Raw genomic sequence first — 24,085 nt, 5'->3', positions numbered from 1 at the left:
CACAGTAAAACAAGTTGAAAATGATCACAGAGGTACTCGGGGAAATGTTGGACAGGAATATTGTATAGTGATTTTTTTTTTTTTTTTTAACCAAGAAAAAAATCCCATTGAGACTAAGAACCTCTTTTCCAAGGGAGTCCTGGCTAAGAGGCAGCACAACAGTTCCAACATACAGAAAAATGTGTGGTCAGACATCACAGCCCCAGTTGCATCTTTACTTAAATAAGTTTCTCACAGCAGGTACTTTGTGTGTATTGGAGAACCTGACAGTGTGGAGTTAGTACTTTTTCAATCTGAACAGTTCTTCTGTAAGTGTGGCTTCTGTCACAGGATACTGTATATCCCCACAAACATTAGGATTTTAAGTTGTGTTGCAATGTTTAGTTAAAATCAAACAAATTAACATTTAACATATGAAAAGTATTGTTTAAATTGCAGACAGGCGACACCTTTCAAAGATACCGGATCCAAAATAAACAAGCTCGAAGAAATCCCGAGGAAATCTCGCGATAACAATCCAAAGCGTCTAATTGGTTGAGCGTGTCCAACGGTGTGTCACGTGGTCTGAGGTTATTATGCATTCTGGGACACAAACAGTGTTCTGTATGAGGAGCCTGAACGGCGACAATAGCAGCAGCAGCAGTAGCATCCACTGTGCACGGAGGGAGACGGCACAAACAGCATCCTCCAGCTGACAGATAAGGAGCACACGGACTGTCCACACTGGAGGCCCGGCCTTTAGCTAAACTGTGCGCTCATGTTGTCCGCAGGAAGCCGAGCACAAGGCCACCTCATGCGGTTTAGTGGCTGAAATGGAACGGTGGACGCGCTAGTTAGCTAACGGGACTAAGTTAGCCTGGCACTGGTTCATGCTACTAGGGTCGACGCTAGCGGGGTGGGAATGAAAGTTGAGTGGTAAAAGTTGATGTTCTTGCACCGCTTTTCCAGAGGTAGACAGCGTTAGTGCTACTTTATTGAACCCACACTGTCCTGAGCTGAGCTGAGCGATGACAACACTGAACATGGCGTGTGCTGAAGGCAGACACTTCCAGATGATCGGCTCTAAGCCACTGGACAGGCATGTTATTCAGCTGGTGTATCCAAGATAAGCGCTGGAAGGCACACAGGAAATACAATGGCAACCGAGAGGGGAGGCTTTTATTAACTAGTGCTACACAGTTGGAGAGCAATGACCTGCCACAGCTGATGCCTCGCTCTTAGAAGTTCTGATTTATGTTGAGGCTTGACATACTGTCGTTTCTAGACATGGACTTGTCCTGGATGTAAAGACTGGAAACCTGTCTCCAAAGTCCTCACCACAGAGCTGCCTCCTGGTTGGGCAGATCATCTGATCCCAGCTGCTGGTCACCAAGGCACACCTGAAGGCCCAAACATGGCAGTGTCGGGGTCCACAACTGTGCAGCTTTTCACCAAGCTCCTCAAACATGCAGTGGGCAAAACCCAAATCCAGCTGAACCGCTGGCTGCAGAGGACTGCCACTGAGGAGTGTGACAAAATTGACATCCTGATATGCAGCGCCTTCGACGAGAGAAGGAACAGCCTGGGGAAGTCTGATGGAGATCCTGAGGTCATCACTGACAGCGGAGTGACGACATTTACCACCACCGGAGAGTTCAGACACCCATGTTGTATCACCACTTGTTGTTTCAAGAGTGCCCTGTTGGCGTGCATCTTGACCGCTGTGTGCTTCTCCTCGGTAGCCCTGGTGCGGCAGTACCTCAAGGATCTCCTGCTGTGGGTGGAGAGCATGGACAGCCTGGTGGGAGCTATGCTGTTTATAGTTGGCTTGATTATCGTGTCTTTCCCATGTGGATGGGGATATATTGTTCTCAATGTGGCAGCTGGCTACCTATATGGCTTTGTACTGGGCATGGGGCTTGTCATGGTGGGAGTTTTAATAGGGACCTTTGTTGCACACCTGGTTTGCAAGCGTTTGTTGACGGACTGGGTGCTAAATAAAGTTGGGAACAGTGAACAGCTCAGTGCTGTCATACGAGTGGTGGAGGGAGGAAGTGGACTCAAAGTTGTGGCCTTAGCGAGACTCACACCTATACCTTTTGGGCTTCAAAATGCAGTTTTCTCGGTGAGTATGAAAGCTTTTCCTTTTCATGAAATCCAACTTAAAGAATATTCATCAGAGAATCACACCAGTGGCCTTTTTGATTTCAGACTGGGTTTGATTGACAGTATCATTACAGTGATAAGTAGACAGTATGGATCTATTGTTTTGATTATAATACATTTTGGTCCTGTGTTTTTTGCCTGAGGTACTCTAGATGCTTGCAGTGTACTGTAGATGTCTTTTTAATTCTAGTATCACAATTTAATTAATTTTTAATGTTTTTTCCCAAACCATGATTTACATGGTAATGTGATTATAACCTCAGACATTTTTAAAAAAGCATTATCAGTGTATTGCTTTCCTACACTTCACCTGACACACTTGAATACACAGGATGACTAATTTATGCTTGCAGATTACCCTCCTCACCCCACTCCTGTACACCTCGAAATGGTAAAACCCTTTAGGTGTGATAGGGCTGGGCAATATGGAAAAAAATCATATCACAATAATTCTTTTCAGATCAGATGATATCAGTATGTACCATGATATAATTCAAATCACTATTTTTGTCCAGTTTAGATTTTCTGTTATTCATAAGTTAGTTGTGAAGATATCAGAAGGATATTTTTGATTTAATATTATTTATTTTCTGTCAGGTTGAACATGACCGATGTGCTGAAGAACATTATACAACTGTTTTAGATAAATAAAACAGGTACATATTGTGTGGGTTCTGCTTCAAGGTTCATGTGGACAGGCAATAAAATGGATAAGCATATCTATGTGAGTGCGTGTGTGTGTATATGTATATATATATATATATATATATATATATATATATATATATATATATATATATATATATATATATATTTCTCCCTGCAAACATGTAAACAAACCCTTAGAAGAAATAAGTAAACAGAACATCATTTGGTGACACTATAAAGGCCCATTTAAATACAGATATGTACCACATATTATATTTTGGCTAATCTGTGTATGATATTTGTCCAATCTGAGTGCTGTGGTGTGTGCAGACGGGGTTCATGGGTGTGTCAGATAAATCTGGTGCCGTTTCACTGAGTAGAAGCAAAGTTATTGAATTTTAAGTATGTAGAAATTTTCTGATTAGTCCTTTGCAGACAGTCCCTAAACCTTCGCTCACTAACTGGCTCTTCATTCGAGGTAATGCTGTCTACTGATCGTTAAGGACCGTTTGTTTGGATGAAAACGGGGTTGTAGTTTCCTCTCTGTGTTACCAAAGCTGCATACAGCCATGTTTTGTGTCTCAGTGATTACTGACCGATGATCTATTGAGCCGCAAAGTGCAAATCTGTGAATCTCTTGCCGACTTTAGTGCGGTGAGTGTTTGCGTTCTTCATAGTCTACATATATCTCCGTATTGTATCGAAGGGCCCGAACCATAATGGTTCGGTACAAACAAGTGCACCGTTCCACCCCTACAGAACAATGCAATGTAACCCTGTAAAGTTAGCTATCGGACTTTTATTTATTAATATTTTACCTATTGAACACGTCATCATAGACGTCATCGCAACAGTTGTCCCCCCCCAGAGAACTTTGTGTGGAGCCGCCCCTGCTGTAATGTAAGAAAAAGTCTCACCACTGTCTCCAGTTGCAGCAGAATATACAATATCTCTCACATGGAGCTGGAAGTATTTCATCAGTACCACATCAAGGAATTGTGCTTATGTCAGTTAAATACCTTAGATTAGACAGTTTGATGAAAAATATTCTCAAACCTAAATAATGCCTGAATATAGAGCAACTAGACTCAAAATTCCAAATTCAAATGCATTTATTTTGCCCATCAATATTTTATATTTGCAGAGCAGAGTTAGAGCTGTCTGACATTCATGGTATTTGTACAAGTAAAGACATATTTTGAGGTTAAAATATGGCCAGAATATAGTTAATTACTTGAAAATTCTAATATTATCTGTAACAATGTAGTTGTATAGGGGTCAGCAAAAAGCACAAATTCACATTATTCTAGTTACGTTGGCATTTCTCCTACTTAACCTCCTAAGACCCAGCTATGGGTTTTCTGAGTTTCATATCTTTATACCAAAAAAAAAAGAAAAGAAAACTGTCCACCACAAAGGACATTCCATAAAATTTTTTAAAACTACATCTGAAAAAACTGTTGCATCATGATGTTTCCAATATAGGCACCTATTTCATAAAAAACAAAAAAGCTTGTACGTTGCTGACATTTCCTGGGTCTGAGGAGGTTAAACATGAAGGTAGAATAGCAGAAAAATTACCAAAGTGCTCATCAGTAGGCAGTAGGGACTAAAACAGTCCAAATGCAGTCCACACTTCAGGCAGTATTTCATGGTTTTCCATATAAATGAATAAGGATTTTCATTTATATCTGACCAGACAAGAATGTAAATATTCTTGAAGGCAGAAACTAGCAGAAACCAGCAGTTGCACAAACATCCATAAGAGGCAAAGTGGCAGCTTGAAAGGCATTTATAACCAGAAGCATGCAGGAGTTGATGCACAGGCCCCAAGCAGGAAAATCAAAAAAAGGAAAAAGAAAATGACATAAGATTGTTTCACAAGCAAAGCAAATGCACACTGCAAAACCACCAAGTTTTCCCAGATGACTGGTTCAGTTAAATGTTTTTCTGCTCAGTAGATAGGGGTTTTGTGGCTGTTGCTTTTGCTAACAACTTTTATTTGACCGTCACCTCTGGGTTTTTTTAGGCTCTAGTAAAGGGCTTTTGGAGATTATGTTGCATTACTCAGGTTTTCTGATGATCATGTTCCTGTCAGAGGTTTGGATGCTTTGACCTAATTGTTTTAGATTCACCTTTTAATGTGTGAGGTACATTTTCTGAAAACCTTTTGTCTTGTGTAATTGTTTAAGAGGACAGTAAGATCACTTTAAAGTCAGAATGACTTAAGATGATAGACAGTATAAAATAATCTAATCCAGAACTGCCAGATTAATTGAAAGTGCCTGTAGTCTCCATGTCAACCTGTGAAACCATGCAAGTGTAAAGATTGCAAATTAAAGGTCTAGTGTGTGGGTGTTGTGATAGTTTTGATTCAGTGACACTATGTGGACATGAGCAGAAATCTGGCTGAAGTTGAAATCTTCAAGTTTTAAAAACTAGTTTGAGTTTATATGACAGCGTATTAAGGATACTTTAGGTCAATAAAAAAAAATAGAGAAAAGAAAATTATTATAAAAAATTATTATTTTGATCAAAGTAAATATAATTGCAAAAAACTACATTCTCTGATAATAAACTTGTAAATGTCTGTTAAAAAACCCTCAAATTTATGGGAAAAGACAAAAATGAAGTTAAACAATATAATATAGTAATTATAGTAATAAAATTATGAGAAGATATTCACAAACATAGGAAATTAATATGGTATAGACATGGATAAAATCAGTGTTTGGCAGTAGTGTAAGTATAAGTAATGACATTAGCAGTTTAACACAATACATCCAAGATGGCCATGCACACAGGTGCAGCAGTGTTTGGTTCTCCAGCACAGTGCCTTCTTTATTTTGTTTGCACTGACTGGCGTAGCACTCCTAACTTCATTGAACACACAGTGACAGTAAAGTCTATTCTATTTTATTCTATTCTATTCTATTCTACCCTGTTTTGTTTCTCAGTAATGTGAGGTCAGTGTCATTGTTTTCCAAATAAAATAGCTTTTCAGTACTTTAGTTATTATGTTGAACCAGGTAGTCCGATAGTATTGCAAGTTACATTTTTCTAAGTGATCCTAATCAGAGCTCAAACACCATGAAGCTTGTCAAATGAAGTATGAATGAGTGACCAAAGTGATGAAACACCCTGTCACTGTTTTCCTGTATATACAGCTGCAGTGTTTCCATTCATTACTTACATTGTGGTGGCCTTGTCTGTCCCTCCAGAGATCTATAATAGATCAGTCAAACATTTTGACATTCTAACCTAACTAAATCATCTGTGTTTCTAAATTATCAGTGTGCAGAAGCTAGACTGAGAGCTAGCTGATAAATTTAGGGTTATTCTTTGTCATTACTTCGTCAGCAGTAAAACAACAAGTTCACAAACTTTACAAGCTGATGTTGACTAACACTTTAATGCCGACAGATGATCATGTTCAGGCAAAGACACGCCAACCCGACTGCCAGTTGTCGCCAGGAAAGGTAGCCCAACTTATCAGTTGGCTCTCGTCTCCCTGACACGGTCAAAAAAAGTGACGAACACTCCAAATTGACTACTGATGTGAGCGTACGCTCTGCGCTTGCGCGAGATGTAAAACTGGAAATGATGGAACATCTCTCTAGACCAGGGGCGTCAAACTCAGATCCTCGAGGGCCGGCATCCTGAATGTTTTAGATGTTTCCCTCTTCCATCACACCTGGAAGCCATTACATCGTTATCAGGCTTCTGCAGAGCATGATGATGAGCTGATCATTAATTGAACCAGGTGTGGCTGGAAGAGGGAAATATCTAAAACATGCAGGATACTGGCCCTCGAGGACCGGAGTTTGACACCTTTGCTCTAGACCAAAACGCAGAGCTCTCTGTCATCAGTTACTGTTGTCAGCAAAGAGTTTTGAGTAGTCAAGAAGGGTTGTTGTACGTGTTGAACAGATGGCTAGTAATAAGAAGATACTGGCGTTATCAGCTCTCGGTCTTCTTCTTGTGGGAGAAGAAAGATGTCGCAGGTGAAAACTAAAGGAGAAATCGCACTATGCTAACAATGCTAACAGGGCTCACTTCATGGAATGAATGAAGTCCATAGTCAACACTGACTGTCACTCATTCAGATACAGTATGAGCAGGTGAGTGGACTATTATAGAAGACAATAATAGTGTGAAGTACCTTGGCATAGCCGGATTCACGTGGAAATTTCTCCTTCACTGATTCACTAGTCGAGGGCTATCCCTCCACCAGTCAGATTGGTCTGACTCAACGATGGGTAGTAGCCGATTACACATGTTGAATCGGCTGAAAAGACTGGGGACGGCATTAACAATGGCTGATCGCACGGAACACACCAAGCAGACTCATGTCACCGACCTCGCCAGACTGCCCAATGACGTTTGACCGCCGAAAATCGGGTTGGTGTCTTCGCCTTTGACTGCCATAAACTTAGTAATCAAGCAGCATTCATGTTACAAACCCATAGAGTACTGCAATGCATTATCTGACATAACCATAATTATGCTAATAAATTTGCCCTTTGGAACAAATGTTTGTTGATTGGGAAAGTTTTGAGAAGAGTTGTTATTTTGTGTAATTTTTTTTTAGCTCACCAACCGATAGGCCACGAGCTATTGCGAAGATGCTGTATCCGGTGTTGTCTTCCTTAGCAATTTCTTCAAACATCTTCTCCGACGAAGTACTGGTCTGATTAATTTTAAACTTCATATGTAGTTTCCTCAGGACAATATCTACAAAGTAATTTCAGTTTTAGGAATTTTTTTTTTTTGTTTGTTTGAATGAATTTTTCAGTTATTAAAAATTTGCCTGGTTTGATGGCTTATAACATGGAAATGGTTAGAGATATCAGTATAGTTATTATTGAGTATTGATGGGAAGTCATACAGTGTGAAGCAGAATTATTGACTTTTAATGATTCAGATCACTCAGAAACAGATCAAAGGCACATAAAACACTTTTTCTTTATGAAAACAGAAAAAAAATTACACAAAAACTGATTATCTGTCTCATTATAAGTTGACATTGTCCCAAACCACAACATAGACAGAATCCTCTGCATCTTAGGTTGTTTCCATCCATTGTTGTTGTCCAGTGCACTCTGAATTTGCTTATGTCATGTGCAGTTGGGTTAAAAAATGTGTTCAATTTGAGTCGTTGTGTCTGGGGATGTCCCGATCCGATCTAAAGATTGATATCAGCTGCTGCTCTTTTTTTAGAAGGTCAAATTGGATCGGATGTAGTCATGAGATCATTCTTGATGGTTCTTTGGGGGGTATTGGATCAATATCTGCAAAACTAATCCTAAAAAAGATCGGATCAGAAGCAAAAATTCCAGATCGGGACATCACTAGTTATGTTTACTTGTCGACACCTGCGCTGTATTTGTGTTGAACGTTTGCCTCCTGTGTTCACCATTTTGCAGCTCATGTGCATCACAGTGAGAAATGTGTTTTACAGAGTGAGAATGTGTGTAGAGGTTTGCAAAAAGTGTGTTACAGATGAGCAAATTGTGTCTAAGAATGTGAATCAGCTTAAGGTTGTGCCAAAAGAGTGACTGATTTGATAAATGAGTTTGTGCTACTGAGTATTTCAGTCGGAGAATGGGCTTTTGTGTTTTAGCAGTTTGAGGAAAAACTGTAACACACCTGCATCTCTCCTCAATACTCCGATGTCTTCTTGCATGTATACAGGTAATCTGATTTAGTTCATTCTTTTACATCTGAGCAAAAAAATAATAACAACAACAATAATTAAATCATAGAAAACAGAAGTGACGTGCTTAAATGTGAGCAGTAGACCATAACAGGAAGTGTGAGTCTATTACAGTAGTCCTCAACCTTTTTTGAACAAACACCCCATCACCTCATCATGACCCCCCCCTACACACACACACACACACACACACACACACATGCCTAATGATTAAGATGGTAGTATTAATTAATACTACTACTATTACTACTACTACTACTACTACTACTAATAATAATAATAATAATAATAATGGTAATAATAAAAATGGTTGTCTAAGTGTTGGAAATGTTTATGAGTGGTAATGTCCCAATCCGGATTTTTTTGCTTCCGATCCGATTTTTTTTTTTTTTTTAGGGACCAGAAAGGTGAGACCCTGTCACTCAGAGTGAGCAGTGATTTTTGTCATTCACTCCGGTACAGTTATGGATTAATGGCAGTTTATTTGAGAGGTGGTCTCTCACTGAATTTAACACAGACACACGTGTCTGCTCCATAAGTAGCCATGTTACAAATTCATACTCACAGCGGCTGTGTGGAATAGTGGTCAGACTGCCACCTGATAGACTTGGGTTTAACTCCCAGGTGGACAGGACTTTTTTCTACACATTTTCTAACGGGGGTTTGCTGCATTGCATTGAGCCAGGACAGAGAGGTGTGAATGGAGCTGAGGTGTCGACGGGGGCGGGAGGCGGAACTGGGCCAGGGTGCCAGGTCCCACCCAATGCTGCTTGCAGCTTGAATTTTTGTAATGTATTTCTTTTGATATATAAAAAGATTTTTAACATAAATTTGATAATATAATAGGATTTTGATAATAGATAATAGGATTCTGTTGGGTTTCTGTAAATTGGCTTAGAGTCTGGTTTTTGACCAACTCTATATATAAAGTGTCATGAGATAACTTTTTTGTTGCGATCTGGCGCCATATCAATAAAATTTGATTGATTGAGTGATTTAATTGGTTTTCCCCTGTAAGTCGCTTTGGAAAAAAGCATCTGCCAAATGCATAAACATAAACATAATATCTTTGATAATGTCAGATTTTTCCCTGGACATTTTGCACAGAGAAGAACAAATTTATCATGTGAAGATTGATCCACTTGCTGAATTTTATTCTCTGTGTTGATTTATGGCCAGATATAGATTACCTCAGGACATAGTACAAGAGCTAGCGGCTAGATTTAATGAGAGTCCTTATGGTGTCAACAATAGTGGACAAGCTCTTACATGTATAGTAAAGTTAAGTTATACTAAAAATATTGTAGCAACATGCAGTAATATTTGGTTATGTTGCTGTGTTAATGTTCTCTATTATTATTATTAGCTGACTGTGGTGCAGTGAGTGTATGTGTGGCTATAAGAGATGGGTGATTGAATGAGAGCGGTATGGGGCACAGGGAGTGAACTGGTGTGTGAGCAGAGTTAAGTTTCTCTATACGCTCTTTTTGTCCTGTTGTTCGGCGTGGTTATGGCCAACAGTAACCGTTAAGAATTCTGTTACAGTCACCAGTGTGGAATAACTTGGGTCATCCTTAGACGTCCAGCCGGACGCTACAATATATGTATGAATATAATAATTCTTCATTCTAACCATAATGCTAACATATTCATTAATTTTGGGGAGAGAAAAGAGTGTAAAATATATTTTAAAATGCTGCAAAATTAAGAAAAGTATAGAAAAAAAAAAAAATTAAATCATTTCAATTTACTTTCAGATATGTTTAGCATTGTGCTTTTTTTCACTGTACTCAGTGCTGATTCACAGTACGTCAGTCATTCATCTGTATGCCGAAGTGTAATGCATGTTTCAAGATTCCTAACTGAAAACTGCCAACAATAGCCTACATTGTGTGGCCATCCCATGAACGATGTGGGGAGATAGCAGTGGGTTTCCATGGGAACTACTGTACAGGATTCCAATGGTTCCAACATTAGGAAATTCAAGTGTCGCTAGGCATTGTTTGTTAAAAAATTAGTCGTGTTAACTTTAAGCCCAGAAATGGATTTAGTGTTCGTTTAGCTTCTGTGTTCGGTATACCATCGTTAGCCCGCAAATTGCATGAAAAGTGGTGTTAACCCAGAAACGAGTCCCTGATACTGTATCTTTACGATCTCTTCCTCAACAATAAAAGGTGAAACACAACATGGGTGGATCCAGTCCCAGGCCAGCACTACTGCACAGAGGAGTTCTGTGTTGTCTGTTCTGCCCTTGGTAAGCACTTTCCATGGCTACATTTCACTGTGCCCCCTGCTTCTTTCTGCTGAAATGAAAGGTGCTACATTATAGCAGGTAACCTAAAACGACACACAGACTGCGGTAGTTAGCAAAACAATGAGACAGGTCAGGAAAAATGTTGGTGAATTCTCTGGAGGACAACGTGAACATGTTCCAGCAGCCACATGTATTTTGTGACAGTGTCGTAACTTTATCACTTCTAGCTGGCACTCCAATCATAATGAGCTGATCAAGCACTTGGCCAATACATTCTGTGATTTATAGGAGCCTAACTACTGGCCAGCATACTTAATCAGGTCTTGTGCACCCTTCAGTACTGTGTGTGTGTGTGTGTGTGTGTGTGTGTGTGTGTGTGTGTGTGTGTGTGTGCGTGTGTGTGTCCAAAAAAAAGCCTCTCAATGGCAGTTGTGAAATTTACGACAGTCACAATGTCCATCCAACTCTTTTTCTTTACACATACAAACTCAGACATGTTCTGATCAAATCATGGAGATTTTTTTTTTCTTAGATCATCTGGATATGCATGCCTTGCAGAAAAAAAATGTTCAGTGGGAATTCTCTGTGCAGTTATAAAAATACTGTGACTCCTAGCCCTACCCTGCCCAGATGGAAGACAGCTGACTATATCCTAGTTGAGTGGGTGGGATTTCAGAGAACATGTGTGCCTCAACTTGGGGATGATACAGTAGCTGAAAGAAACGGTGCATTCCTGATCTTCTTTGACTGCTGCTGCTTCTGCTATAGGCTCATATGTCTCAGCCAAAAGTGTTTTGGTTGACTTCAGACACGTAGGCTTTACAAATCAGCACTAATCTGTGACAGAGAATGCCTTGTTACACAAATGCCATACAAACAATTTGGAGGTAAACAGGTCGACTAATCACGTTGGCTTGATGAAGCAGGTAATTAATGTCAGTGTCCATTAAGCAAACAAAAGCCTCAGCCCTTATCAGTGATAACAGGAGTAGAAGGTTTGAGATTTATCACTATGAGGAGACATTGAGGCTGTATGAACGTTTTAAAGCGCTGATAACACTTAGGCACAGGCAGTGTCTTGCAATAACATGCTATCAGCCACCGTGTTGTCACAGAGTACACAGTTCCAAGGTCACATCCACATTCTGCTGGTGATGTACACACAGCGGCTTCATCAAGGGATCAAAGGTGACAGCGACACAGACACTTGTGTATTTAGGCGGTTGTATTTTGGTATGAAAAAAGACACTGAGCTGGACATTATAGTTGAAGGTAATTGCACCAGATGAAGCTTTCCAGTCAGGATTTTTCCGAATCCATATCAGGTCATTGTAGCCCAGAATCTTTAAAAGCGATGTGTACAAAAGCCCAGTGTATAGAGCCTCAGTTTTGTTTTTAGCTCACGGTTGATAGGCCATGAGCTCTTGGAAAAGCACTGTGTCCGGTGGCAGCGTCTTCATCGTCTTCCACTTTGTTAGCAATTTCTTCAAACATCTTCTCTGATGAAACTATTGGTCAGATTCATTTCAAATTTTATGTGTAGCTTCCTTGGGACAATGTCTACAAAGTCTGTTCACAGTTTTGAGAAATTTTGAATTGTCGACAAATTTTTGAATGCTTAAAATAGGGATGTCCCGATCTGATCTAAAGATTGTATCTGCTGCTGATCTGGCATTTTTTTAGAAGATCGGATCGGATTTAGTCACGAGGTCGGGCCGATCTGGGCCCAGGTCTTGGGGAGGGGGAGCAATAGTCCTCACCCTCAAATTAAAGTTTCCAAAGGTTGGTAAAAGTCAGTTCAGTACCATTACACTTCGGGGTGGGCAATATGGCAAAATTATCATATTATGATTTTTAAGAAATAAAATCACGATCTTGATTTTATCACAATTCTTTACACTGATCGTTGAGATTAACTTGCCAGGTTCTGAACAGTGCAACCAAACAATTTCTCTATTTAAAACATAGCCCTAAAAGTAAAAAAAAAAATTTTTTAGCCCAAAGAACCTTCCAGAACATTTTTAATTTAGTTTGTGCAACTTTGCCAACGTGTGCCAAGAACATAAACATACTAAAATGTAAACAACAACACTGTGATTAAGTGCACTGTTGAACATAAAAACTAAACTGCACTTGGTTTTTGAGGTAGTTCTCAATAATCATGAAAAGTAAAAAAAAAAAAATAAATAAAATACAGAACAAAATATCAATGAAGAAATGCCTGTTTCAAATAATCCTCCAGGCTTACAGAACAGATGGTTGGTAGCTCTGGTTTTTCAACTGGTAATCAGTGTATTGGGTGGTCTTTGATGGAGGAAGGAGTCCAAAATGAGAAGAAGAAGAAGAATCCAGGCACTCCAAAAAAGGATAATTGTGGAACGTACTTGCTCCTCTCCTCAGACAGAGTGCCTTTACTAAATGCTTGGGTTGCAGTTGTCTGCTTTTGTTTAATTCTACCTGTTTCCTCTGGCTGTGGTGTGGCTGGTCTTCAAGCGGTTTGACTCTCATACTGAAAATGAAGAATAACCAGTCTTCTTAAAATTGTGATTCGTATTGCAATGCCAAAATATGATCATGTCATATGTTGTTGCACATCCTTCAGTCCTACTGTTTGACTGGCCTGGTCTGTTTTATGAAGTGGGCCAGCTTGCACATCCCACTGAAGCAGGAATTGACTGAGTTTGCATCAGTTCTAATGCTAAGATTTCTAAGTGAATTGAATTGGATCTTACTGTTATCTCTTATGTTATGTTGTGCCTCTGCCTTCAGATCACAGATGTGTCCTTGCCAAACTACCTGGTGGCCTCTTCTGTGGGTCTGTTGCCCACACAGCTTCTCAACTCCTACCTTGGCACGACTCTTCGCACCATGGAGGATGTCATCGCTGAGCAGAGTGTCAGTGGGTACTTCGTGTTCAGCCTGCAGGTGAGCCACCAGTGGTTTCTCAGTGTCCTTGGTTTTTGGTCTTGATGTGTCAAAGACAGCCATGACAGGAGATTATTGGATGTGTCACTCTACTACAGTATGTTTAGCTTTGTTGTATATAGTGTCTTACTTCTTACTTTATAGATACACTTTTTAAGTTTAGTAATGTATTTAAGATCAGTTTTGAGATGCGTCCTTGTAGTGGTGTGTACTATTATCTGTTATTGTCATTCCTATGAAACTTGGAGACCTTCGTAAATACATCATGATACAAGGGTAGTTGACCCATGGTAAATGGACTTGTATAATACCTGCCTACCTTAACGGTACTCTGAGCACTTCACGCTGCGTCACATTTACCTGTACATGCAACATTCAAACAGCAGTGAAACAGTAGCTGGGGGAACTTGGGGTTCAGTGTCCTGCTCCAGTCCCCTGTCTGCACTTCAATATGTAGACGGAGGTCAGGGATTTCAGTTCGTGGACAACCTGCTCTACCAACTGAGACCCAGCCACCTCACAGACATACAGTACATGTAACTTAACGTACGGGTTATGTATTTACAGTGGCTTGCAAAAGTATTCATACCCCTTGAACTTTTCCACATTTTGTCACGCAACGACCACAAACATAAATATATCTTATTGGAATGTTATGTGAAAGACCAACACAAAGTGGTATACAATTGTGAAGCAGAAAGAAAATGACACATGATTTTAATATTGTTTTAAAAATAGTAAACTGAAAAGTGTGGTGTGCAAAAGTATTCAGCCCCCTTTTCTCTGAGCGCAACCAATTGCCTTTAGAAGTTGCCTGACGATTGCTGAAAGATCAACTGTTGACCAAATGACTAAATAGAGTCCACCTGTGTGTAAACTAATCTCAGTACAAATACAGCTGTTCTGTGATGGCCTCAGATGTTTGTTAAGAGGATATTGGTAAGCAAACAGCATCATGAAGTCCAAGGAACACACCAGACAGGTCAGGGATAAAGTTGTGGAGAAGTGTGAAGCAGGGTCAGGCTGTAAAAAGATTTCCCCAAGCTTTGAACATCTCACGGAGCACTGTTCAATCCATCATCCAGAAATGGAAAGAGTATGGCACAACTGCAAATCTGCCAAGACACGGCCGTCCACCTAAACTTACAGCCCGAACAAGGAGAGCACTGATCAGAGATGGAGCCCAGAGGCCCATGGAGACTGGATGAACTGCAGAGATCCACAGCTCAGGTGGGGAATCTGTTCACAGGACAACGATGAGTCATGCACTGCACAAATCTGGCCTTTATGGAAGAGTGGACAGAAGAAAGTCATTGTTAAAAGAAAACCACAAGAAGTCCCGTTTGCAATTTGCCAGAAACCGTGTGTGTGTGTGTGTGTGTATGTGTGTGTGTGTGTGTGTGTGTGTGTGTGTGTGTGGGGTGGGGGTGGGGGGGGGGGGGGGGGGGGGGGGGGGGGGGGGGGGGGGGGGGGGGCAGACACAGCAAACATGGAAGAAGGTGCTCTGGTCAGATGAGACCAAACTTGAACTTTTTTTGGCCTAAATGCAAAACGCTATGTGTGGCGGAAAACTAACACTGCACATCACTCTGAACACACCATCCCCGCTGTCAAACATGGTGGGGGCAGCATCATGCTCTGGGGTCTTCAGCAGGGACAGGGTAGATGGTCAGAGTTGATGGGAAGATGGATGGAGCCAAATACAGGGCAATCTGGGAAGAAAACCTGTTGGAGTCTGCAAAAGACTTGAGACTGGGGCGGAAGTTCACCTTCCAGCAGGACAACGACCCTAAACATAAAGCCAGGGCTACAATGGAATGGTTTAAAACAGGGGTCTCAAACTCCGGTCCTCGAGGGCCACTATCCTGCATGTTTTAGATGTATGCCTCTTCCAACACACCTGATTCAAATGATAAGCCTACCATCAAGCTCTGCAGAAGCCTGATAACGACCGTCAGGTGTGCTGGAAGAGGGAAACAACTACAACATGCAGGATACCGGCCCTCGAGGATCTGAGTTTGAGACCCCTGGTTTAAAATAAAACATATTCATGTGTTAGAATGGCCCAGTCAAAGTCCAGACCTAAATCCAATTGAGAATCTGTGGCAAGATCTGAAAACTGCCGTTCGCAAATGCTCTCCATCTCATCTGACTGAACTTGAACCTTTTGCAAAGAAGAATAGGCAAAAATTTCAGTCTCTAGATGTGCAAAGCTGGTTGAGATATACCCCAAAAGACTTACAGCTGTATTTGCAGCAAAAGGCGGTTCCACAAAATATTGACTCAGGGGGGCTGAATACTTTTACACACTGCACTTTCCAGTTTTTTATTTGTAAAAAAATAATAATAATATGCATCATGTATCATTTTCTTTCTACTTCACAATTGTATGCCACTTTGTGTTGGTCTTTCACATAGAATTCCAATAAAAATATATTTATGTTTGTGGTTGTAACTTGACAAAATGTGGAAAACGTCGGGGGGTATGAATACTTTTGCAAGCCACTGTATGTAACTCACATCACAACTCCAATCATCTCATGGCTCTTTGTATATTAAGGTGCAGATCTTACAATATTATAGAGCGTTGTGACATTGAGTGTTCATCAAAGACATTTGTTTGTTGTGTACTTGAGCTGAATATATACACTGCTTGGCCAAAAAAAAGTTGGACATGCAGTATTTCACTGCACCACCTGTGGTTTTGATTACAGGAGACATTCACTGAAACATCTGTTTTGCCACATAGCTAATGCTTATGTAGTGTCACAGAAAAGTTAATATTTTTTTTAGAGTTAAATAAACTGTTATAGCGGACATATTATTAACCACTGCAGTACTTACCAATGGAAGGATCTGAAGTATTTGCTCAGTTAAATCTAGACAGTTAAGTATTTTGGCCAGGCTGTTTATTTAACTGTAACTGCAGCTAGTAGCCTTGTATGTCTTCAACATCAAAAAGACTGGACAATGCCAGGACTGATCAGACTCATCAGGCTTGTGACAGAATGGGTCAGGGAGAATGAGACATCATTTACACACATGGAGTAGCCTCCATGAAGTCCACACTCTAATTTGGGATGTGATGAAGACTTGATGTCTGGTTCTCCATCATCAGTAATAAAAAATGTATGCAACTATGGATGGAAAAAATATTCTGAACATTATTGTGACACTGCATGTGCATTATGTGGCAAAAAATATGTAGCAATGATTGTCTCCAGTAATCAAAACCAAAGGCGGTGTGGTGAAATATTACATATGCGACTTTTTTTTTTGGCCAGGCAGTGAATTTTGATGATCAGGTTTAGGACTGGGTATCATGGCCAATTTCCTTAATTGATTCGATTTTGATTCATAAGCTTCTGAACTGATTAATCACGATTCAATCTGATATAAATTCAATTCAGTATTAATTGATGGGGGGGTGTTACTGTGGAGTTAGAGCACTGGAGATGTTTTCTAGGTGGCACAGTGGAGGGGGCGCCATCATGATCTGTGCTTTCTCCTATTAGTGGAATAATGGAGCTTCAGGTTGTACAGGGGCATCAAACAGCAGCTGCCTATGTGGACATGTTGCAGGGGGGGGTCCCTCATGACTGAGGGCCCTCATCTGTGTGGTAATGACTGGGTTGAAAAACAGGACAATGCTGCAGTTCACAATGCCTGCCTGACACAGGACTTCTTCCAGAAGAATAACGTCACTCTTTTGGACCTTCCTTTGTGTTCCCCTGATCTAAATCTAACTGAAAACATTTGGGGATGGATGGCAAGGGAGGTTAACAAAAATGGACATCAGTTCCAGACAGTGGATTTAAAATGACTGTCTGACTGTGTCCAAGTTCAGCAGCAATGGTGCGTTGCAAGAGGCCTTGCTTTTGCAGCTCAACAATCCAATTCCTAATCGCTTTACTCTTCCTATTCCTATTACTACCCCACACTCAGCCGTCCAAATTAATATTCCTAGAACGACCGGCTTCCGTGACCCGCCTCGGAGAGCCTGCGCCGACCGGACGGCCAGTTCCTCTGCACTGCGGGTTCGAGTTTGAGACCGGGAGGACCTCCCGTGGAGAGGTTTTCTCCACCCACACCAGAACTGTTGTGAACAAGACTGAGACGCCCCATCTGCCCGAGGGGCCCGCCAGACAGAGCTGGCCACACCTCTGCATCTCATCCACTATTAATTACGCAAAATTAAAGTGAAATTGATCAAATTGATTATTTTACCCAGCTCTGCTCATAACTGCAGTGATAAACATAGTATTTGAAAAGCACAAACACTTGTTGCAGTCGGCCCAAGACAGTAGGGAACATTTATTCCTTCTTTAGGGTTAGGAGAGCAGAGGCCAGAGGAGGCTGTACAATTGTGTGACAGGCCGTCACACAACATACACACCGAAGCAGTCATCTGCATATGGAGATGGTGATATGTGTGTTATGTAACTCTGCACCACACCCTCAGAATTTAGTCCAGTGTTTTGTTTGATGAATGGTGTTTTTGTTCACATATTTATAATTTGAGCTTACTGGGCCTCAAGCAGGAAGTACTATACAAAGCACAATTTCTTATGGAAAAATCTCTCCACACGTATTTATACAACCAAAGGAAACAGGTTTTTGTTTAACATAAAAAGGATGAATATCATATCTAATATTTACACTATATAATTGAGATGAATGATAAGGAATGGGTTATTAAATTCATGGGATAAGGAAATACTGTTTGTCTGTTGTTCCCAGGCAAGACTATTAAAACATCTCCGTTGGGCTCTGTAGAAACTTAGCAGATTTGGGTGATGAAGAACAGTTAAGTTGTGTTTTGTTTTCAAAGCCAGAGGAGCTGAGATCAAAACATTAAAATACACAACTTCCCTCTACAGCTCTCCTCTGTCTTTCCAAATCCAAAGACTAAATATAAAAGCAGGTGACGCTGATTCCATTTCACCCCACTGTGGTAGAGGGAAGTAGAGTTGTGCCTGACTGAATCTGAACAGTGATGGCACTTACTGTTACTCATCAGTGTTAATCATATTTAACCCCCATACCTGTTTGGAAGCAACTATGAATGGCCAAGGAGACCAGAGAAATGTTTTTATTGTTGTTTCCTCTCAGACTACTTGAATTACAGTTTGCTGAAAAGTATTTTTTGAAGTTTTGCCCATTGATACAAAGAAAGAAAGAAACACTACCCTGCATTGCAACTTTAGTAGTAGTACTAGTAGTTTATTTCGAGCACATAGAATCAGATAACATAGAATCATACAACATGGTCAAAAAATAAATAAATAAATAAAATTTTTCTGTGCTCAAAAAGGAGTGGGAAGAAGTATAACTTATTGACTCCCACCCCCTTTTTACAAACTAATAATCAAACTAGATCCGCTTTCTTTGCTTGGTTAACACACATTTTCCTCTGTATATTTTTAGAATAACACAAAACATCCATACAAACCATTCACATACACTTTTTTAGTCACCTCGCACACAATCAGATTTGCATAATCAACCGTTTTTAATATAAACTATAATATTTATATGCACTTTAAATATTTACTCCAAATACAATGATCAATAAATATGTTAATATCTTATCATGATAACCAATTAACTACAATTATATCATATTTTATGCGTACTTCTATAATGTTCTATATTTTGTTATTATAGTGGATTTATACATCCTTTTAATGCACAAACTGAAGAAGACATTTTTAAGTTTTGCTCCAGATTATTCCACAGATGAACCCTCTAACAGATACATTGGCTTTTTCTGTTTGTTCTACACTTCATTTTCTTGTAGATTTCAGTTCCCCTTAAATTCTAATTCCTTTGCCTGGGCTCAGACATCTCCTGTAGACTGTAGGGGAGCATATGTTCATGGGCTTTAGACATTATAATAAGAGTATTAAGGTTGACAAGATCGTGTACTTTTAGAGCATTTAATTTTATAAATAGGGGATTTGTTGGAGCTAGGTACTGTGCTTGATTGACAAGTCAAATTGCCTTTTTTTGAAGTAAGAATATAGAATTAATATTTGATTTACAATTGTTATGCCATATCGCTGCACAATAGTTCAGATATGGAAGAACAACAGAATTGTACAATATATGGAGAGATTTCTGATTTAGAAGGTTTTTGGTTTTATACATTATAGCAGTACTTCTGGCTATGTTTGATCTTAGTAAGTTTACATGCTTTTTCCAATTTAACTGGTCATCAATTATAATGTCTAAAAATTTTGTTGCAGACACACTTTCAATTTTAAGAGAAAATGCAAAGAAAATGTTGTAGGAAATTGAAGAAACTATTGCTCAATGAGACCCAAAGTCCACCAGAGCTGTCAGATATCTGGGGCTTATATAATGCCTTATGTAAAAGCTATTACATCAGCGTCTCTCTTCAGTGTCTGGAGAGTAAATGCTAAGCCTTATGTTGATAGACATGTGAAATATGCCCGTAGTTCTGTTCAGCTCACTCAAAGGGCATTCCAAACGGTCACCTCATCTCTGACACCTGTTCACCTTCATCTAATTCTTGTGAGTGGTCTGTGACCAGGGATTCAAACCATGTGACAGGTTCACACAGGGGTCAGAGTTAAAGACTATGTGAGTATCCACAACTGACAGCTGGCCCTCAGTCACACAGGTTTTTTTGGCCACATCCATGGTGGGAAATACTATCTAGAAGTGCTGATAAAGTTACCTTCAGTGATTCAGTTAATTTCAGTGACTCTGCAGTAGAAAGACTCATACATTTAACATATTCAGTCAGTACTAGAGGGATGAATATTTACTGGCCACATATAAGAGTCACCTGCTAACAATTCAAGATTCATCTGCAGGTGTTGCATCCTCACTTTTCTACATTACTCCACACGGTTTCTCTTTCATCAACTAATACTGGCAGTCAAGATCTGAACTCCTTTTTATTTGGAAAATGCTTTGAAATGTCCCACAACAACAAGGTATAATACCAAGAGATTAATCTTATGTGTGTGACCCATCAGATATTTAAAACATGATGTGAACATTACAAAATCAAAATCTTTCTGCAGTGCATAGCAGGTAGAAATATAAAAGTTCACTGGCCTCATCATTCTATGTACCATACTTTCCAAGGCTATAATCCACACCTGAAGGCACACCTGACTATAAGCCGCAGGTGTCCACGTTGTGACATGAGATACTTACACAGAAAGATGGTAAACAGAAAGAATATTTAAATATTTATTTCCATCCCTTCACTGCTTTTTTCCAAACAGTGCCTGTAACACAGCAGTAAAACGGCTGGTTCAAAAACCCAGAAAAGTCATTGATCTCTCTCTTCATCTTCCTTCTGCTCATTAAACCACTGCAGTCGTCTTCTTCGGCGTTCTTCAGTTAAACATCCTCAGAAAGGCTCCGTCACACTCCTACATCTCTCTTCCATTATCTCTCATTGTCTCTTCTGTGCTGCAGCTCTATTTCCTTCTTTACAGATACATCGATTTATTTTAACTTCAAAGCTGCATCATATGCATTTCTTCGTGTGTTTTCCATGATGAGGGTTTGTGCAAAATGATTGTTCAAAGTTCAGCTTAAAACTTCTCCTCTTCATCACCTCTTCCACCTGTCTGTCTCGCTTTTGTGCTTTGTGCTAGAGCGCCCCCTGGAGGCCGTTAGCCCCTAAAAATCTATACTGGAGCTGCATCATTGTATAAGCCGCAGGGTTCAAAGTGAGAAAAAAGTAGCGGCTCATAGTCTGGAAAATACGGTAATATGTGTGTCAAGGGCTAGTCCATATGAGCAGTATGTACTCTGTCACTGTTTTCATAGATGTGTCCACATGCCTGTTTTCAAACTACTCTGTTAGGGTTAGGCTTTGGTTGAACAGCATTATATCATTTGCACCTGATGATTTCAAGTGTTACGACTGTCGTTTCAGCTATGTTTCAGTGTAGCAGTATGTGCAAATCCTGGAAAATGGAAACCAGTATACAGTAGTGGTTCATCCTGTAAAGGGTGGGGAAGCAAAATGTACAATGAACATTTAGTTGTTTTTTCTCAGCAGACACTACGTCAGTTGTTTTGAACCCAAACATATACTGATGTCATAATCATACCTAACACTATTATCCATACCTTTTCAGAAACTTTTGCCCATATGAGTAATCAGGAAAGCAAACGTCAAAGAGTGTGTGATTTGCTGAATGCACTCGTCACACCAAAGGAGATTTCAAAAATAGTTGGAGTGTCCATAAAGACTGTTTCTAATGGAAGAAGAGAATGACTATGAGCAAAACTATTACCAGAAAGTCTGGAAGATACTATTAAAGAAGAATGGGAGAAGTTGTCACCCCAATATTCGAGGAACACTTGCGCAAGTTTCAGGAAGCGTGTGAAGGCAGTTATTGAGAAAGAAGGAGGACACATAGAATAAAACATTTTCTATTATGGACATTTTCTTGTGGCAAATAAATTCTCATGACTTTCAATAAACTAACTGGTCATACACTGTCTTTCAATCCCTGCCTCAAAATATTGTACATTTTGCTTCCCCACCCTGTATGTCCCTGTGCTAATTCTAGGAGGTGATATATGTGTGTATGTGGTTTGAGTTCAGCATCTTAAGTCACTGTTCTGTTATCCACAGATCATCATAAGCATCGGCCTGATGTTCTACGTCGTGCATCGAGCTCAGGTGGAGCTCAATGCAGCCATCACCGCCTGTCAGATGGAGCTGAAGTCATCGCACATGAATGGCTCCTCCACCAATCACAGCAGCTTCAGCTACTGCAGCAAGAGGGTGACGACCAGCAGCGGGAAACTGCATCAACGTGGTTTAGCTGCAAAAAAAATATCCCACTACGAGAGATCAGACCGTGCTGCAGTTAGAAATTGAAAGACTGCATAGCTGATGGTCCGGTGACACATGCCACTCTGGTTCTGCCACTGTAGTCGGTATGATGTTTCTTCAGTTTGCAGGATCATGCACCTGTTGAGCTCATGAGTGAAACAATGCTCAAAAATGGCTTTGCTGGGTATGACTTTGGGATTATTTTTTTAATTTTAGCAATTGTTTTATTTATTTTTATTAACCTTAACTCTGTTACAGGAGGTGTCAAAGAGCAGTGGTGTTCAGAGATTATCTGAGGCGCCTGAGTCAGTCAGTGAGTCATTAATAAATAGCTTGGCGCTAACTGCCTGTTAACTCTATGAATGTGCAATCTGGAGCTTTCTAGGGAACCAGGAATCCTTTTCAGTGTCAAAAGAATGCTAACCTATGCACCTTTGTTTCACCATCTGTTCTGTGTATTTCCGGGTGATCTTAGGATTAATTTATTGACATCCAGTGCTAATTCACCTTAAATAATAAGGGCATTATTAAAATTTGTAAAAGATTTGGCTTTTTAGTAGAGTTAATTTTTTAAGTGTCTTATTGTTTCATTACTGAGAGAGAGGAAGGAGAAAAAAGCTATTGCTGAGTATTACCAGCTTCTCTGTTTGCCTGTGTGATTTCTGCCAGCGATGGCCACATCAGCTGAAATCTCCAGGCCTGCTTCTGCCTGGACATGTTTTTTTTAGCACTTGTGTAGTTTTGATAAGAGCACCTGGAGATGAGAGTAGATTTCACAGCAGGAAACTCAGGAATGTTCTGCCAGGAAAAAGAAAAAAAACAGTTGAAGTGCGGCACCATCACCTTCCACAGTAGCACAGCCACTCTCCACATGTTGTGCTCCAGAAGATATTTCCACACCAAACTGAAACCTGAGATGTCTAAGCTTTTCCTAAAAATTTCTACTTACATTTGATTTCCTAGAGTTTTAGCAGTATTTTTTTTTCTTTTTATCTTGGCTGTGACAGTATCTGTTAGGACTATTGCATAGCTCTTGTTTAAGATGGTTTTTGAAAATTCTGTGCAATATATTGAAAAAACGGTGGCAAAATGGCATGAATGTCATATTTCAGTGCTGAAACCAAATTAATCAGAAATGCTCATGCATATGAAATAACCCAAATGCAAGTCTGTTTGCTTAGGGTACAGATAGATATGCTAGATGAGAAAAAGAGGCTGTTATTTTTATGTGCCATAATACAATAATGTTTATCAGAGCTGGGACATGGGCCCCACCTGAGCTGAGGGGACATATGACGTAATCTTTGTTAATAATGATAGGACTGACAAGTGAACTTTTTTGTGTTTTTAGCTTTTAATACAACAACAACAAAGCGCTCATGCTGTAGGGTTTTTTTTTTTCGTTTGTTTTTGTTATTTTTGCACAGCCCACTACAACCGACAGAAATTATTTTAATACGGATAAGTAGGAAGGGTTTACTTGGCTGGTCAAATGTTCAAACTGATGTGTCTCAGAAGATGACAATCAAACACAACTACGTGATGAATGTGAGAATACTTT

At 39.9% G+C, this 24,085-nt stretch overlaps 1 protein-coding gene across 1 annotated transcript; it reads left to right on the top strand.

Annotated features, from left to right (window-relative positions):
* Window positions 1–584: 584 nt before the first annotated feature.
* LOC115428693 (transmembrane protein 64-like) lies at window positions 585–23,337 on the top strand. Its single transcript, XM_030147862.1, is given in 4 exon segments — window positions 585–2,104; window positions 13,533–13,688; window positions 22,321–22,488; window positions 22,490–23,337. Coding segments are annotated over 4 exon segments (1,059 nt in total). The 5' UTR covers window positions 585–1,393; the 3' UTR covers window positions 22,514–23,337.
* Window positions 23,338–24,085: the final 748 nt, after the last annotated feature.

This window comes from Sphaeramia orbicularis, chromosome 11, assembly GCF_902148855.1.
Source record: "Sphaeramia orbicularis chromosome 11, fSphaOr1.1, whole genome shotgun sequence".
Taxonomy (NCBI): domain Eukaryota; kingdom Metazoa; phylum Chordata; class Actinopteri; order Kurtiformes; family Apogonidae; genus Sphaeramia; species Sphaeramia orbicularis.
Note: the sequence above shows the minus strand (reverse complement) of the source record. Positions and strands in the feature narration are given on the sequence as shown.